General features: G+C 59.7%; 1 protein-coding gene across 1 annotated transcript in view; it reads left to right on the forward strand.

Moving 5' to 3' along the window:
• KCNH6 (potassium voltage-gated channel subfamily H member 6) overlaps positions 1 to 17443 on the forward strand; it is a 33850-nt gene that overhangs the window by 13605 nt on the left and 2802 nt on the right. The window contains exons 4-12 of the mRNA XM_075171256.1: positions 5296 to 5507; positions 10013 to 10441; positions 11222 to 11621; positions 11915 to 12114; positions 14034 to 14286; positions 14733 to 14926; positions 15824 to 15923; positions 16185 to 16472; positions 16951 to 17131. Of these exons, the coding sequence (XP_075027357.1) occupies positions 5296 to 5507; positions 10013 to 10441; positions 11222 to 11621; positions 11915 to 12114; positions 14034 to 14286; positions 14733 to 14926; positions 15824 to 15923; positions 16185 to 16472; positions 16951 to 17131 (2257 nt within the window). The remainder of the gene's footprint in view (positions 1 to 5295; positions 5508 to 10012; positions 10442 to 11221; positions 11622 to 11914; positions 12115 to 14033; positions 14287 to 14732; positions 14927 to 15823; positions 15924 to 16184; positions 16473 to 16950; positions 17132 to 17443) is intronic.

Here is a 17443-nt window from a genome sequence, read left to right on the forward strand (position 1 = left end):
GAAAGGCCAGAGCTGCTGGCGCCAGCCCAGATCGGTCTCTCGTGCACGGGTTTTCTGACTCAGTCTTTAATTACACGGCCGCAGGCGGCTGCGTTGCCAGTCCCTGGCTCGCCGTGTGCAGGGAAAGTCGGCTGCTTTGCTTCTTCCAGCTGAAAAACTGCTCTGGGCAGTGGGGATGGGGTGAGCAGAGGGAGCCCGCGCGGGTCCCCCCATCGGCGGGGGCATTTTTGGGGAGCTGGGCAGGTCGGGAGCCTGCCCGAGCGGCTCGGCGGTGTGTTGGGGCTGGGTGAGGGAGGCAAATCCTGCCAAACCCAAAGAGCTCCTCAACGTGCTGCTTTTTCCCAGAGAGGACGATGCCTTTGCGGAGCTCGTGTCGCACCCCACGCGCCCCGGGATCCCTTCCCTGTGCCATCAAGAGGTATTGCCGCAAGCGGAGTGACAAGACGTAAGGAAAGGCAGCCGTAGGAACACCTAATGCCGGATTTAGGCCACTTAATTTTTAATGTAGGGTGAAGCCGAGCTAATCCAAGCCTTGTCACCGCGTGGGGTTTCTCTGCCCAGCTCCTGCCCCGGGGTCTTGGCTCACCAGCCCTGCCGAGGATTTAGCACTGGGGTTTGCCTGGGGAAGATTTTCGTCCAGTTAGCGAGTACAACTGGAGCTGCTGGGGATCGGATGAACCCCAGGGCTGACCTGGGCCCCGAGGCAGCAGGGTGTGAGCCTGGCTGCTCGCACGAACCCCGCGGTCTCCTCGTGGACCAGCACCAGAAGAGGACGAGTGACTTTGTCCTGGGCGTCACGACCAGGGGCACTGGGTCCCGCTGTGGGCACTGCCGGTTCCTCTCCTCGTCTGGCCCCTTTCCCTCCTGAACCCCTTCTGCAGCTCCTTGCAGCCCCGGCTGCCCTTGCCTCGGCCCCAGGCTCTGGCAAGGTGGTCTCCTGGTCCCCCGTGACGGCAGCAAGGGACCCCCCCTCTTTGGTCCAGCACCCCTCACCTAAAATCCAGAACAACTCCAGGAACAAAATTGCCAGAACTACTTTTTTTAATGCTTTGCTAACTTACCGTCTCTTTTGCGTGGGTTTTTTTTTCCCCGAGTCCCACCAAGGAGATTTAGAGGCTCCATTTCCTCCAGGTCCAAATCCCTTAAGTGGCTTTAACCTCTTTAACCAGCTTAGGGATGCTCTGCACCTTTCCCATCTTACATCCGCGGTTGTACGGGACTCTCCTCCCGCCCAGCGGTGCTTTCTGCCAGGTCAGGGTTTGCCTTGAGCACACGGAGATGCGATGGCGCGGGAATAGCGAGTGTCTTGGAGGAGGAAGGGCCACGCGGCACGTACGTCCCCCCCAAAGCCACCCAAAATTCTCCGTAGCCTCTTCCCGTGCCACCGCCCCTCCCCGTCTCGCTCCAGCCGTCACGTGCAGCTAGGTTACATCTGTCTCTCTTGTGTTTTGTTTTTCTTTTTAACAAGGTCAAGGTAGGAGGTTGAAGTTTAGTCTCCCGTCCCTGCGGCGACTCAAAATCCAGCGGAAATCTCTGCCCACCAGTGAGTTTGATGGAGTAGCCATTGACTATGGAAAGGTAACCGTAGCCTTTGTCTGATATAAGCCCACGCCTCAGGCCAGGTCCCAGCGCTCTTCCTCCGCTCTCCCCATCCCGCTCCCCCTCGGCTGCTGTGGCTCGGGCCGTATCCGGCGGTAGGGGCTCCGGCGCTGGGTCAGTGCTGAGCACTGGCCCTGGCGAGGGCTGGCGGCGAGCAGCGGCGCTTTGGTGGCATGGGGCAGAGCTAGACGGTGCTGCTCCGCGGGGTCAGCGCGGCGTGGCACGTGCCGTGGCTCACAGGGGGAGCGGGAGATGTGCCGAGCCGGCGGGTGCGGCTGCCGAAGCTGGGAGGAAGGTCTGGCTCCGTAGTGCGAGTTGTCCGGGATGATGGAGCTCCAGGGAGTTGTCCCCACCCCGAGGAGGGGACGTGGTGGTGACTGCAGGAGACTGGAGAGGTCCGGTCTGAGCAGGGACTTGCAGGCAAACCTTGACACCGCATTTCCCCGCGTTATCCTGGCAGGGGACAGGCTGAGTCCTTCAGCAAAGACTGCTTTCCGTGATGGAGGGTGACGCTGTCGTTGCTGACGTGATGAGATTGGAAAAATGTTGGTGGGAGCTCTTTAGAGATTGCTGTTCTTGGTGGCTTCTTGACTCTCAAAAGTACTCAAGGTTCCTCCGGGCAAAGACGTGTTGTTTTCTGAAACGCTGCAGCTTGAGGCACAGGGCTGTGGGCAGGAGGCTTTTGCTCTGCTAACGCATCCCCAGGCGCCAGGTTCTCGCTGTGCTGGGCGTATCCAGACAGCCTGGATAAAGCTGCTTCCCAAAATTACAGCTATGATGAGGTGAGAGGTGCCTGTCTTCTCAGAGGTTGTGCTTATGGCAAGCTGAAGACATCTATAGCGTTATCAGATGCTCTGGGTATGTCGCTCCTACAGACACCAGCGCTGCTAAAGGCTCTGGGTAGCCCAGGTTGAAGCTGCATGGTGCACTGCAATGTTTCAGATGTGCACGCGTGGAAGATGGGCATTGAGGACAACCTGAGGAGCCACCACTTTGGTGGAGCCTGGTCCAAGTCAGGGCAGCCCAGCAGACGCAGGAGCAGCCGGCAACCAGCCCCTCCAGGCACTCCATCCTAAAACCTGCAATAAGGTCCTTAGGGATGGTGAGAAGTGCCAGAGCGTACCTTGGGCACGCAGGCAAAATCCCACTCCCTCCCGTGGGTATGACTGGTGTGGGCATAGACCCATAGATTTCTACCCCAGAAGGTGGTTGCTTTGTGCACCCCGTTGCAGAAGTCGTTAAAGGCTGGAAACTCTTTAGGTCTCCAGGGAAAAAGGTTTAGCCACGGCCAAGGGGTGCTGTAGGAGAGGGAGGACCCTATACGGCCCAACTGGCAAGCCCAGCAGCTTCTCCAATGCTTCCTGGTGCAGAGCACATCGTCCCCCATAGACACCAGCACAGGACCCCGGGCACCGACCCTCGGTGGTGGCCTGAGCTCTTGCAGTGGGTGAGGGAAAGGCAGGTCCGGTGGTGGGACGTAGGGACACCTCGGAAAAGCGCATGGCCGGGCAGGTACTCCAGGCAAGCCTACCCCTAGGGTCTCCTCTTCTCTTCTCGCTCTGGCCTGCTTCCCAGCTGCGCAGCATCGCCTCGCAAACCGCCCCGCGGCCGCCCAGCCTCCGGTAGGGGCTGGTAGGAGGTAGGAGCTGCCAAGTCCCCAGGACTCGGTCGCCCCACCGCAAAGCAGGTCCTGGTCCCGGCTGGAGGTGACCTCAGGAACCGCAGCGCTTCCCAGCCCTCTGCCCCTCCTCTTACCCCCCCCCGGCTCCCCCTCCTCCCCCCCCCAGCACGCGAGGACTCCTTCTAATAAAACGCTTTCTCCCGGCTGTCTTAAAGCCTGGTGGTGACTCCCTGATTTTGAGGGACTTGAAGACATCGCCCAAGGAGAACTGTGTGCAGTCAGAGACCGAATCCCTCCTGGAAAAGGAGCGGAGGCCGAGCCTGGAGGCCGACCCCACCCTACACCACTCGTCCCCGAAACAAGAGCCTCCCTTGGTGGGCCCGCGAGGGTCGTACTCTGCGTGGGGTTTCTTTCGGTCTCGCCCTGGGGGCAGCTTCCACAGCCTCCGCAGGGTCTCCTCCTTGGACAACTTTGAGGCTGCGAGGTCTGAATTCCAGAGAAAATTCAGGGAAAGGAGGGCAAACTCAGGTAGGGGAAAAACCCCGGAGTTGTCGGTCCTACTGCGGGAGCCACGGTCCCGGGCGATGGCCCCGGCACGTCTCGGGGGGGAGGTCTCTTACCCTGCACTGCTTTTCCCTCTGCAACGTGGAGATAAGCTGGGGTCTTCTCCCCAAAACCCGCTGGTCTCCGTGTGATTCCCTGCATAGGCAGGTCCTGCTCTTTGGGTAGAGCCACCCATGGTGTCGTGCGTGAGATGTGAGACCGCCTGAGGTTGCGTTTGGCTGCCCCACACGAGGGGCATCCCGATGCCGTCCCGCCTCCCCGGGAGGGAGGGAAGGGGTCTGCAATGGGAGCTGTGTCCATGTGTCGGAGGTGGACGAGACACTGGCCAGGCCACTCTGTAGGACTGGAGGAAACGTACCTCCACCATGGTGTTCACATCCAGACTTGTTCTCGTGAGAGAGATGATGACAAATAAGATGGAGGTCAGGCAAGAGAAGCCTCAGTAACTGGGGATGGAGAGAGATCAGTCTGCGGAGTCTGGCTTGAGAAAATGGGGTGGGGGATCATGATCCTCAAATAGTCACAGGTTACGGACCCTCCGGAGGGGACACAACGGAGAGGGAGGGAAGGGGAATGAGCAGGGAGGAGAAGGGTGGCAGCAGGATGGCTGGTGCTAACTGGGCACCTTCACAATGTCTTCAGACACCTCCTGCCCGTGACACCTCTTGGGTCAATGTCGGAGTGCAAGGGATAGAAGGGGTAGAAAACTGAAAATATAACCCTGCCCTGCCTGTAGGAGATAGAGAGGTTGGGACACACTGGTTATGGAGCTTGGGGATGTTCCTGAAGCCCTGGGTGTGGGTACATGCTCCCTTCCATGACTACACATTGCCACAAGGCCTGACCATGAACCAACCACCTCTGGGGCTTCCTGCCTGGTCCTGCATGGGGTGACCCAGAGAGGCAGGTCCCCAGGTCCCCAGGGATCCAGCCGGGATCCAGCCCCACTACAGCTCTTCTTCAAGAGAAAGCTCTGACCTCCCTGCCTGGAGCCTGGGGGTGGAGGATATATCCAAGTGGGGACATCATCCAGCTCCTGGCTCAGTTTGGTGGCCAAAAACCAAGGCAGCAGCTCAGGAGCTGTGTTGGTCAGGCTGAAGCATGCAAGGGTGGAGGAGACCCACCTCCTCCTTCATCTGTTTTCATGCCAGTTTTGGCATCCCTCCCTGGTGGGTCTCATCCCCAACCCGCCACAGTCTTCAGGGGTAGCAAAGGATATTGGGTGCCTCTGTATTTTGGCAGCTGGTCTGAGTCCCCTGAAGGAGGTTTAATGGTGAAAAGATGGGTGATGTGTCTGAAAGGCAGCCCCCTCTCAGGCATCTCAGGTTGGGCATCCCATGTCTGAGCCACCCTGAAGAAGCCAAGCCTGTATGGCCAGGCAGACATTGGTACCTCCTGGTGGCACCTTGTGTGGTCCCCAGCTCCTGGATGTCCTACACTGAGGTCAGGGCTCTGCAGATTGGCTCCTGCTCACACTGCCCTTCTCAACGTTCCTCTCCATCCTCTTTCAGAGGCTTCCCACGTCAAACCCAACCCCCCAAACTCCACCTCGGACTCGGACCTCATGAAGTACCGGACTATCAGCCAGATCCCCCAGTTCACGCTCAACTTTGTGGAGTTCAACCTGGAGAAGCACCGCTCAGGCTCCACCACGGAGATCGAGATAATTGCTCCCCACAAGGTGATGGAGCGCACCCAGAACGTCACCGAGAAGGTCACACAGGTACGTGGGTGGTGAGATGCCACCAAGGCAGCGGTGGGGTGGTGATGCTGCTGCCAGGGTACAGTCACAACCATTCCTGTGGCTTTTGGAGGAGAGGAGCAGAGAGGGCAGTGATACCTGGAGTTTCCATCCTAGGAAATGCCAGTATCCCTGTGTTTGATTTTTATCTCTTCCTCTGAATGGTTGAAATGCTCTTTTTTTTCCCTAAATCAGTATTTTTGATAATTTGTGGCCAGGGGAACACCGGCATGAACTGCTCGTGGTGTGATGGTGGCCTGGGAGGGGACACACGCGTGTGCATGTTCATGTGTGCATGTGGCTTCGTTTGTGGGGGAGGCTCTGGCCACTGTTTCTGGCCACCCCAACGCCGGGGATGGAGCCCCCGGGGCACCGCTGGCCCCGAGGCGCTTGGTTGGGGACCCCACGCCGGGAGCATGGGTGGCCACGCCGAGGGCCACAGGATCCCCTGGGAGACAGCAGGTGGCACTGCACTGTCACCAACACGTGTGGCACTGCCCTGTCACTGCAGGGGACACTTGTGGCAGTGCACTGTCACCGAAAGGGACACGCATGGCACTGTACTGTCACCGTGGGGGACACACGGACATCGGTGTGTGTGAAAAGTGCTGCTGCATCCTGCGATCCCGAGTAGGGAGCTCTTACCAGTGGGGAAACTGAGGCACGGGAGAGCCACGATGTACAAAATACATCGAAGAGCACCTCCCACCGCTGCCAGCAGCCGCCGAGGGCCAATTTAATGAAAATGCAGCCATCTGACCCCAGAAAAGCCTCCGGGCTTAACAGTTTGCTCCATCGGAGCAGGGTGCTCTGCGGGATTTTCCTCCTGTCTCGGTGCCAGCAAACCTCTACCCTCGCGGCCTCCGTGCACGGTGGACAGGCTCCCCGCTCCCCACGGCACGGGGCAGTTTTTAGGCTTGTTATCCCCCCGGCTTGTCCCCTTCATCCCGAAGTCCGCTTAGTCCTTCTGATCTGGGGGTGACCGCAGTGACCCAGAATCAGTCCCTGAATGCCCCCCCAGCGGGACGGCGAGCAGCCTCCACGCCCCCGTCCCCATCACAAGGGACACCCACGCACCGGGGACCGCTGCTGCGTGCTGGGGTGACGCCGGCTGCTCGATGCGGGGTCGTTAGCTGGTTGCGGGGTGATGGGATCAGAGCTGACGGGGTGGTGGCTGCAGGGCCCCGCGGTGCAACCGTGCGGCACCCACAAAGGTCAATCCTCCCTTTGCCTTAAATCTCCAGGTGGGATGGGATGGGGTGGGATGGGACGGGGTGGGATGGGGTGGGATGGGACGGGACGGGGTGGGGTGGAGTGGGACAGGATGGGATGGACCTCTCGTCCCTGCCGCATCTCCCCATGGCCTCGGGGGACCCAGGCGTCCTGCCTGTCCTCACCCTGACATCCCCTGCGCCTCCCGCCAAGCCACAGCTCCCCACTCCTGGCCACTAAATAATTCACGGGTGAGGCAGAGACAGCAGCGAGACGCCGCTAACGGCGTCTAAAAATACCCGCTGGCGGGGGGAGAGGCAGACATAGGCTGGTCGGGGGGGCCCGGCCCGGCAGTGAGCAAGCAGGGAGCACGGGTCACAAGTGCAATGAATGTGCCGGGCTCAGCCTGCCAAGGCTGCGGCTCCGGGGCATGGCTGGAGGCACATGGGGACACCGTGGGGTCAGTGCCACCAGGTTGGGGTCCTATCTTGCAGGTGGCACCTCTCCCGGTCCCCCCGAGCTGCCCTGTGGAGCTGGGCAGGAGGGTGCTGGGGACAGGGATGGGGGGGCTGAGTTGTGTCAGGATACGTGCTGGGAGGGACACTGGGTCAGTGCCTGCCTGCAGCCAGCACCGTGGGCCTGATCCTGCCCAGCCCCTTGTGCTTGAGCATCTCCTGGTGACTCTGGCCTGGCCCCCCTCCCCAGCTCGGTGTCCCCCTCCCATCCCCATCCCCAGCACGGGGCGAGGGAGGAGGAAGGCACATGGCCGCTGGGCCCCGCGGGGCACGAGCAACGAGCAACAGCCAGGGCCATGGGAGCCTCCCCACTCCGTCACCCACAGCCCACACGCACCCTGCTCTCCCTCCTCCCTCCCTCCTCCTCCTCCTCCCTCCTGCGGCTGCCTCGCTCCCTCACTCACCACCCGGCACCCAGCACCCCGCTGCCAGCACCCAGCACCCCGCACCATGAGCCTGCGGCTGCAGCTGAAGCCGGTAAGTGGAGGGGGAAGGGGGAGAGGGAAGGGGCACCCAGCGGGATCGCCACGGGGGGCACCCAGCACTGCCACCCGCGGAGACTCCCGGGGCCACCCAGGCCACCCAAGGGTGCCACCCGCAGCCCTTCCCGTCCCCGAGGGGCAGAGAGGGACAAGGCTGCAGCTGCTCCCTGGCTCTGCATTGGTTTGGATGCTCTTTTGGGTGTTGTTTCTTTTCCCTTTTCTGCCTCAAATCTTTGGGGTTGTGGTTTTTTATTAATTCCTGCCTGGAAAACAACAGGGCTTGACCTGCTCTTGCAGAAGAGCTTGACCTGCAGCGGCCACAAAAGCCGGGTGCCAGGAGCAGGGACAAGGGGCAGGGCAGGCATCCCAGCATTCGGGGGCCCGAATTCAGGACTAGCCCCGCAGGGCTGCCTCCGGCCGGGCAGGACGGGGGTATTCGGCTGCTGAGGGTGGGAGCGTTGCTGGTTTTCCCAGACCCAAGGCGTAGGAGCCCATCTCGGGTCTGCTGGGCACGTCTTAGCTTTGGGACCAAGTGTTTTACCAGCGTTGCCTTGTCCCCTTCCCCGCCATCCCCGCAGGAGCTGGTCCCCAAGCCCAGCCGGTGCCTCATTCTGCTCTGCAACGATTGCGTTTGGGTCACTTTTTCCAATCCCTCCCCTCTCCGTCCGCTAGCGACGTCGGTGGCTCCTGCTGCCCCATTGGCGCGCTCGTCCCCACGGGGGCCCCAGCATCGATTGGGTTTGATTAATCCACACCGGGCTCCTGAATGCCCTTCGCAGCGGCGTGTCTCCCACCCGCCTGGCCGAGTGTATGCGTGCCTGCGTGGGCGATGCCGGTGCTGCACCCGCCGTGCCGATCGCTGCCTGGGCGCGCGGGGTTGGGGGCCCCCATGGTGGACACCCGGACTTCGAGGGTCAGCTGCCGCCTGGGGCGCCGGGCAAGCTGCAGGCAGGTAGGAGCCAGGGGTACCCCCAGGGTGCGGGACCACCGATGTCCCGGGGCTGCGGGATGTGGGAGCGGCTGCTCGTGGTGGGATGGGGCTGCGGGGCTGGATCCGCTCTGGATTGCAGCACCAGGAGCCCTTGGGAAGCCCTTGAACCCTTGAACAAGGTGGGTGTCAGTGCAGGAAGGATCAGGCCCATCTTCCAGATCTGTTGCCAGAATCGTGGTGGTGCCCATCACCGTGGCCTCGGGGCATGTGGAGCTTCCTCTCTCCCCTCCTTTGCAGCCCGGCAAACAGCACCCGTTTAGCTGGGAGCTCGGTGCGGGGAGAGGGCACTGAGGTGCCCTTCGCCCTCCTCCGCAGGTGGCACTGATGGCCAGCACCGCAGGGACACCCAGGGGACAACGGAGCGGCAGGGGCAGGCAGGGCGGCTCCGGCTGCCCCCAGCTCCAAATAAGCCCCTTCATGCCGTCTCTCAGCATCCAAAGCCGGACAGCCCCAGCCCTCCCGGTTCCCAGCTCCTTGCATTGTGTCCCCAGAGTGGCTTCAGAGCCCACCAGGAGCTGGCATTGGTCCTGGAGGGGGGAGCTGGGATGTGTGGGGACTCACTGGTGCTGTGGGAGCGTGTCCCCATGAGGGCTGACAGACCTAGGGACACATGACAATACGGGAGGGTGCCTGCGTGCATGAGATGGTGTTTGCACGTTGGTGGCCGCAGGTCACCCCCTCCCTGGGGATGCTCAGATGGGAAATGGGCATTGCCCGAGGCCAGGCTTTGCTCTGGGTGGCCCAAGCTGTCCCCGCTGCTTGGAGGACAGCTGTGCCAGAAGGACATCAAGGGGAAGGTCCCTGCTGGGGCCAAGAAAGGCACAATGCAAGGCTCGTGGGTTGCCTAACGTGCCATCACCTTTGGGGCCAGGCCATGCCACAGCCATGGGACTGCATCTCCAGGCTTGCTGTCCCCAGAGCCCTGTGCCAGGGACACCCAGCAGCTCCTGGGCTGGTGGCACAGAGCTGAAGGCACAAGGAGGCATGGCAGGAGGCACTTTCCTCCCTGCCAGCGTGGTAGGGTCTGAAAGGCATAAAGCAGGTAAACACTTGCCCCAAGGGTGCTCTGGCCATTAGAATTGGACCTTGGTGTCAGCCATAGGGGGCAACTCACCTTGTGGCCTCCTGGATAAACACACATGAAGGTGACAAAGGTGTAAAGGATGTAGGAAACCCACTGCATGCTCCTCACTGCCCTACCAGCACATGGGAGCCCCTTGCCTGGCTCCTGACCTTATCCAACCTCTCTCCTGGTCTCCCATCCCTCTCACACCCATCTCTTGGCAGGTGCTGTCCCTGGGCGCTGACGTCCTTCCCGAGTACAAGCTGCAGGCACCACGCATCCACCGATGGACCATCCTCCACTACAGTCCCTTCAAGGCCGTGTGGGACTGGCTCATCCTTCTTCTGGTCATCTACACAGCTGTCTTCACCCCCTACTCGGCTGCCTTCCTGCTCAATGAGGAGCAGGTGGAGGAGAAGCACTGGGACTGCAGCTACTCCTGTGACCCACTCAACATCATTGACCTCATCGTGGACATCATGTTCATCGTGGACATTGTCATCAACTTCCGCACTACCTACGTCAACATCAATGACGAGGTGGTGAGCCACCCTGGCAAGATTGCCATCCACTACTTCAAGGGATGGTTCCTCATCGACATGGTCGCCGCCATCCCCTTTGACCTGCTGATCTTCCGCTCTGGCTCTGATGAGGTACAGGCAGGGCCTGGAGGACCATCAAGACAGGAGGGGACTCATGGATGGATGGGGAGAGATGTGTGGGAGAGAAAGAGAGGGATATGGCTGGCTTGATATAAGCGGTGGATGGATCTAATCCTAGATCTGCAAGGAGAGGGGTGGTTAGTCAGAGGGATGGGCAAGGATGTCATTACAGGTTTTTATTAAGCAGCTGGGACCTGGGATTTTATTTAGTAGGGTCAGACAGCCACTCAGACCCTGCTGTAAGTGCTAAGATAGCGTCTGATTGCACCCACTCCCCTTGCTGGGGCTGGCCCAGCAGAGCAGGCTGGGAGCTCGGCTTAGGGACTGGCCCCATACGCTAGAGAGGCCGAATTTGGGGTCGCATTGCCAGCCAGACTCAAAATGTTGGCAATGGGATGGCCCCTGGGGTTACTGCGCTACCTGGAGCCCCACCTTGGCTGAGAGCCTGTGGGATGGGGTGAAAGGCAGCTGTTTTGGGAGCAGTGGTTGGCAAGGTGAGGACCCATCAGGAAACACGGGGTTGGCATTGGCTCCTCTCACTTGCTCACCTGTAATCCCAGGGCTTGTTCCCTTTATGGTCAGCGGCAGGAAACTGCCCTTTCTGCAGCATGATTCATCGAACCTATTTCAGATGTCACCTCCAGGACAAGGTGATTCATGCTCTAGAAGTGCAGTTTTATCCTTCAAAGGGAGCACGGCTAGGCTGGAGACATGCCTTTGGCCAGATTTATCTCCTGCTTGTCCCTGAGGTTTCTCACCTCTTCCCTGCAGACCACCACCCTCATCGGCCTCCTGAAGACCGCCCGGTTGCTGCGCCTGGTCCGCGTGGCCCGCAAGCTGGACCGCTACTCCGAGTATGGAGCAGCCGTGCTCTTCCTGCTCATGTGCACCTTCGCCCTCATCGCCCACTGGCTGGCCTGCATCTGGTACGCCATCGGCAACGTGGAGCGGCCCTACATGGAGCACAAGATCGGCTGGCTGGACAACCTGGGTGACCAAATCGGCAAGCGCTACAATGACAGCGACCTCTCCTCTGGCCCGTCCATCAAGGATAAATACGTCACTGCCCTCTACTTCACCTTCAGCAGCCTCACCAGCGTGGGGTTCGGCAATGTCTCCCCCAACACCAACTCCGAGAAGATCTTCTCCATCTGTGTCATGCTTATTGGCTGTGAGTGCCTGCCCGTGTCCCGCTGTCCCCATCTCTGCCTTGGAGGTTGGAGGGGCTGCTCTGGGAAGAAACAGGGAGAGACCGGCCAGGCTGTAGCATATGGGGTTTAAGAGGTTTTATGCCTCTTCTGCACAGACAAATGGATGGGGAGATAGATAGAAATATGGATTTCAGAAACCCGCTGGTTTCAGGTCCATGGTAGATATGGGCTTCGGAAACCCGCTGATTCCAGGTCTGAGGTAGTTGGACATACATCTCCCCATGTCCTGCTGAGTCCTGCCCTCTCGTTGCAGCTCTGATGTACGCCAGCATCTTCGGCAACGTCTCTGCCATCATCCAGCGCCTGTACTCGGGCACGGCCCGCTACCACACGCAGATGCTGCGGGTTAAGGAGTTCATCCGCTTCCACCAGATCCCCAACCCCCTGCGCCAGCGCCTGGAGGAGTATTTCCAGCACGCCTGGTCCTACACCAACGGCATCGACATGAATGCGGTGAGTACAGGGCGGGGAGGCCCCATGTCCTCACGGCACCTTGTCCTGAACAACCTGGAGTCCAGCTCTGGGTCCACTCAAACATTTCCATCCTTTCGACCAGGGGGGAGAGGAGACAGGAGAAGACTTGGGAGGCTGGAGACAGAGTCTGTCTGCCCGTCCGCCTCCTGCATCCTCCTTTCTCCTTCTCCCCCTCTGTCTGTCATCCCTCCACATCTACCCAGAGGTTTTGCGGGGCCATGATGGCATTTCTTGGCCGGAGAGCGGGTTTGGTGCCGGTGCGCTGGTGAGGAGCTCAGAGCCCCCGTTGGCGCCGAGCACTTTCAGGACGGTGTCTGTTGGTGTCACAGAGCCGTGGAGCCGGTATCGATCCAGCTCCTCTCCACACTGCCGGTTGCTAAGCAAAGCGCATCCCGCTCTCGGCGGCAGGGAAAAGAGGGCATTTAAATAAACCTCGATCCATTTTAATTAGAGCCCGGAGAGGCGGCTGTTTGTTAGCAAAGGGGGGATCAATGGTGGAGCCGCGCTGCAGAGGCGCCGTGTCTCCGAGCCTGGCGGGGAGGGCTTGTGCCAACGGCGCCGGCGCACCGTGGGGGTGAGGAGGGGGCTCAGCCGGGGAGTCCCGGGCTGGGGCCGGGGTGGCAGGACTCGGCTCACGAGAGCACGAATGTGCTGGCTCAGCTGGCTGCAAGGCAGAGAGAAGAATGAGAAAGGACAAGGCAAGGAGAGAGATGGGACCTGGTACTCCCCGTCTCTCGGTCCTGGGCAGGCCATTAGCCCGCTCATTCGCAGCTCATGCTCCCTTTTTTCCTAAGACTTGATCCTTCTCCATCCCTGGGCACTATCGGGATGTGGATTTGCATGAATTCAACCTCTCCGTCTTCAGCTGCTGCTGCCTCATTAAACAACTAAGCAGCATTTGTGGGTTTGCTGCTGGGAGAGCTTCAGGTTAAACCTCTCCCATGGAGGAGCCACCCTGGGCTGGACATTGGTGGCAATAACTAGAAGCAAAGCCGTGGCACCCTACCAAGCACAGGTTCTCCTGGCTTAGTGCAAACCCAGGTCACAAATCCCCTGCGACGAGCTGAGCTTGCGGCTTGGATGTGCCACCGCTCACACCGATTCCTGCTGGATGCTGCTGAGATGCAATATGATCTAATCAATCATCCTATGGCCTGATCAATTCGTCCACCCCTGATTTCCCAGTAGGGAAACTAAGGCACTGCCACCAGCCTGTGAGATCATAACGGAGCTGGGAATGAGCTTTGCTTGCCGGCCCCAGCCTGATTGTCCCAGATTTGGCTACCAGCAGGGTGTTAGAAGAGAGCAAGGGGGACCCCGCAGCCGTACACTGCTCTCCAAAAAAACCCCAAACCCAGGTGGATTTTACCCTGACACCATGAGCCGTCGGTGGCAGCAGCTTTCCCTATATTGTGAGTTTTACCTTGATTTCACCTTCAGATTTAGTTTTTGTTCAATGCGAGATATTTGCCACGAGTATATTTAGCTGTTGCTGCACACAACTGGCCCGTGCTGCTTCTTGGCATTCAGGCAGGTGCTGTTTAATTAGGACATCACCTCGTTACCAGCTTGTGCTCTCATTCAGCCAAGATTAGTGGGCGGAAAGATGAAAAGGGGGATATGTCACCAGGGGGTATAAATAGATTGATCTGGTTATTATTATTTATTGCTCAGGAGTGCTCTCACCCCCGGCCGCATGCAATACAAGCCAGGGACAGGCAGGCAGGCGTCCACCAAGGGAAGATCAGAAGATGTCTGCAGCTTTGTCTTTCGGGGCTCGGGGGCTCCGCATTTGGCCCCGCCGTGTCACGCTGCGTGTCACCCAGCCTGCCTGGGCTGCCATGGTGGTCCTTCCCAGAGACCGTGGTGAGATGGCATCTCTCCCTCGCTCTCCGCAGGTGCTGAAGGGCTTCCCCGACTGCCTGCAGGCAGACATCTGCCTCCACCTCAACCGCACGCTGCTCCAGAACTGCAAGGCTTTCCGAGGAGCCAGCAAAGGCTGCCTGCGCGCCCTGGCCATGAAGTTCAAGACGACTCATGCGCCGCCTGGAGACACCCTGGTGCACTACGGAGATGTCCTCACCACACTCTACTTCATCTCCCGGGGCTCCATTGAGATCCTCCGGGAAGACATTGTGGTGGCCATCTTAGGTGAAAGAGTCCTTCCTTCTGGGAGGGCAAGGGGCGATGGGCAAGGGGCGAAGGGTGATGGGTGAAGGGTGATGGGCAATGGCAAAAGGGTTTTAGGTGAAGGATGATGGGTGATGAGCAGTGCACAAAGGGTGGCAGGTGAGGGGCGAAGGACTTCTCCATGTCCAGGAGAACATGGACAACATCTGGCTGGTGACCTCACCAGTGGGCAGGGGATGGAGGATCCCCTGTAAATGCCAGGGAGAGGCCACAAAGGCGTGAGGAGAGCAGGGTATGGCTCAGCAGTCCCCAGCCGTCACTGATGACCCACTGGCCTGGCTCAGTCTCCCTGTCAGTGATGGCTTTCATGGTGTAATCCCCAGCGTCTAAAGTGAGGTCTGCTGGTCCAGTACATCTGGAACTGGGGTGGGTGCCCACCCCCCCCAACAAGCTGTCTGTTGGCACAGGGAAGAACGACATCTTTGGGGAGCCCATCAGCCTCTACGCCCGCCCAGGGAAGTCCAATGCTGACGTGAGGGCCCTGACCTACTGCGACTTGCACAAGATCCAGCGGGAGGACCTGCTGGAGGTCTTGGACATGTACCCAGCCTTCTCTGACAACTTCTGGAGCAACTTAGAGATCACCTTTAACCTGCGAGATGTGAGTGCCAGGGCTGTCCCAGGGAGGGATGTGGTCAATGCCTTAAATTTGGCAAGTGGGAGGGCTGAAGCAAGGATGTCAACAGGTGCTCCTCACTCAGTTTGATGGTGGATTGGCCAACAGCCACGCTTCCCAAGGCTCTCTCCATGGGGTTATGGTTTCCCCCACGTGCCCAGCAGGCACGTGCATACTGCCCATTCCTGAGCTCTTCGGAAAAGTTGGCCCCACAAGCCGTGTCGGTAGTACCCTGTTCTGCAGCACCTGTAAATCATCTCCAGGACTGCTCCAGCCCGGGCAAGTGGGTCACACACATGTTTTGATGCTGCTGAAGTGAGAAGTATTCTCAAGCTTCATTGAGTTGGGTACCAGCTTCCTCTGAAAATTGCTTTTTAAATAATCAGATTTGCAATCCATGAAAGGCTTGGAGCGTTTTTGTCGTTGCTGTTTGACTTTTAAACTTTATGACTGGATTTGTCCTTTCCTGATATTTTTTTCAGAGACACTTGCCTGGTAAGATAGAAAAGAAAGTCAAATTCATTGTGTGTCCTGTCCCACCCCAGGACATCCTGCCCCACCTCAGGGTGCTCCTTCCCTCCCCATGGCCCTGACACCCTCAACTCAGTCTCAGAGCACCGAGGCCAGCCTCTAAGATCCCTTGAGCTATGCCACTGATCCAGGAGTCACTGGGTGGGACAGGGCAGCGATGGAGAGCCAGAGCTGGAGACCAGCCCTAGGAGGATGCTGAATGGGCTGTAGCCCCATGGCACCCAGGGCCATGGCACCCATGGATGGGACGTGGCACCTATGGATGGGAGATGGCATCCATGGATGGGTCTTGGTGCCCATGGATGGAACATGGCACCTTTGCCCTGGTGACCAGCCCCTCTCATCCCTCAGGCAGACAGCGTTCCCCGCTCACCACTCAGCGAGGAGTATGACTGCACCTACCGGCGGGTGCGCCGACGCAAGCATTCCCTTTGCCAGCCCAACAAGCCTGGTGAGTCCCACAGCGTCGGCAGAGCCTGGCTTGCAGGGCTGGGGAGCGGGATCATCATTTAATTACTGCCCTAAAGCAGAGGCGGCTGTCAGTGCCTCCGTCCCTGCAGACCAGCCTGTGTGTCCCCACCCTGGGGGCACCCACGCTGCCTTCCCTCCCTCTTCTTAGGATGCCCCAGCCCTACAGGCACCCTAGAGGGGATGGGGGCTGATTTTGCCATGTGCGGTACTCCCCAAATTAACCTGTTGTGCTGCCCCGCAGACCCAGACACGGGCATCTCTGATGCAGAGCAGTATCACACCTACTCAGAGCTCACCAACCCGCAGGACCCGCTGAGTAAGGACCAGTGGGACGACCTGGGCAGCAGCACCACTCCCTGCTCCCAGACCAGCGATGACGAGGCCAAGACCGGCAGCCCTACGAAAGCTGAGCCCTTCCCCACATCCAAAAAGGATGACTTTGCCCTGCCCACGCTCAGCCTCGTCACCACCAGTGCTGGCAGCACAGAGGTCGGCAAGCAGGCGGCGGAGAGCAGCCAGTCCTACACAGGTACCCACAGCTGCAGCCAAAGCTGGCAGGAGGGTGGTGAGAGATGCTCGGGCATGGTGGCCTTGTCTTGGGGCAGAGCCAAGCAACTCACGTGGATTTGAGGAGAGCCACGCTTGTGCCCGGGGTCTTTGCTGCCTTTTGTCCCCAGCAGTGTCTACTCTGTCCCTCCCGTGCCCTGCAGTTTCTCCCAGCACCCAGGGACCCCTCTGGGATTGTCCCAAGAGGACAAATGCTATGTGCCTTCCATAGGTGTGTTGGGTGCCAGTGTGATGGACTGTCCATGAGCAACTTGGGTGCCAGGGTGACGGATTCCCATAAGCACCTCAGGTGCTAGGGTGATGGCATCTCCCTGAGCACCACGTATGTCAGGGTGATGGCTCTCCATGAACATGTTGGGTGATGGACTCTGAAGCACCTCCATGCGAGGCGGGCTGGGGAATGCAAAACAGAAGCGCTGAGATGTCTCCTCTCCTTCCAGCCACCCCCATGAACATCCCCAACATGTTCACCTTCTGGGAGGACCGAAGGCCGAACCACCACCCGGAGCCTTTGCAACACATCTCCTTGGTACACAGCTCGCGGGACATCCCCCTGCACAGCGACTACAGACCGGGGCAGATCGAATCCAGGCTGGAGCTCCTGCAGGCCCAGCTCAGCAGGTGGGCAGGTCCCCAGGGTACAGGGTTGGAGAGCACCCAGGGGGGCTCTGGGCCATCACCTTCTCCTGCTCTCCAGGGGTGGCTGCAGTGGGCTCTGTTGCAGCAGATGCCACCTCCTGACCCCCTGGTACCCTGCATTCCTTGAGGAGGTGGTGGGAGCGCTTTGCAAATGCAGCGGCTTCCCAAACTGCAAGTCCTGGCCCTGGCTGCAGCCCAGCACCTCGTCTGCCACTGTCCCACCTCCCCTGGGATCTGCCACTTTGCCGCTGCCTCCAAACTTGATGCAATCGCAGACACGAAATCACCCACGAG

The sequence above is a fragment of the Calonectris borealis genome, chromosome 22 (assembly GCF_964195595.1).
Source record: "Calonectris borealis chromosome 22, bCalBor7.hap1.2, whole genome shotgun sequence".
In the NCBI taxonomy this organism is placed as follows: Eukaryota; Metazoa; Chordata; class Aves; order Procellariiformes; family Procellariidae; genus Calonectris; species Calonectris borealis.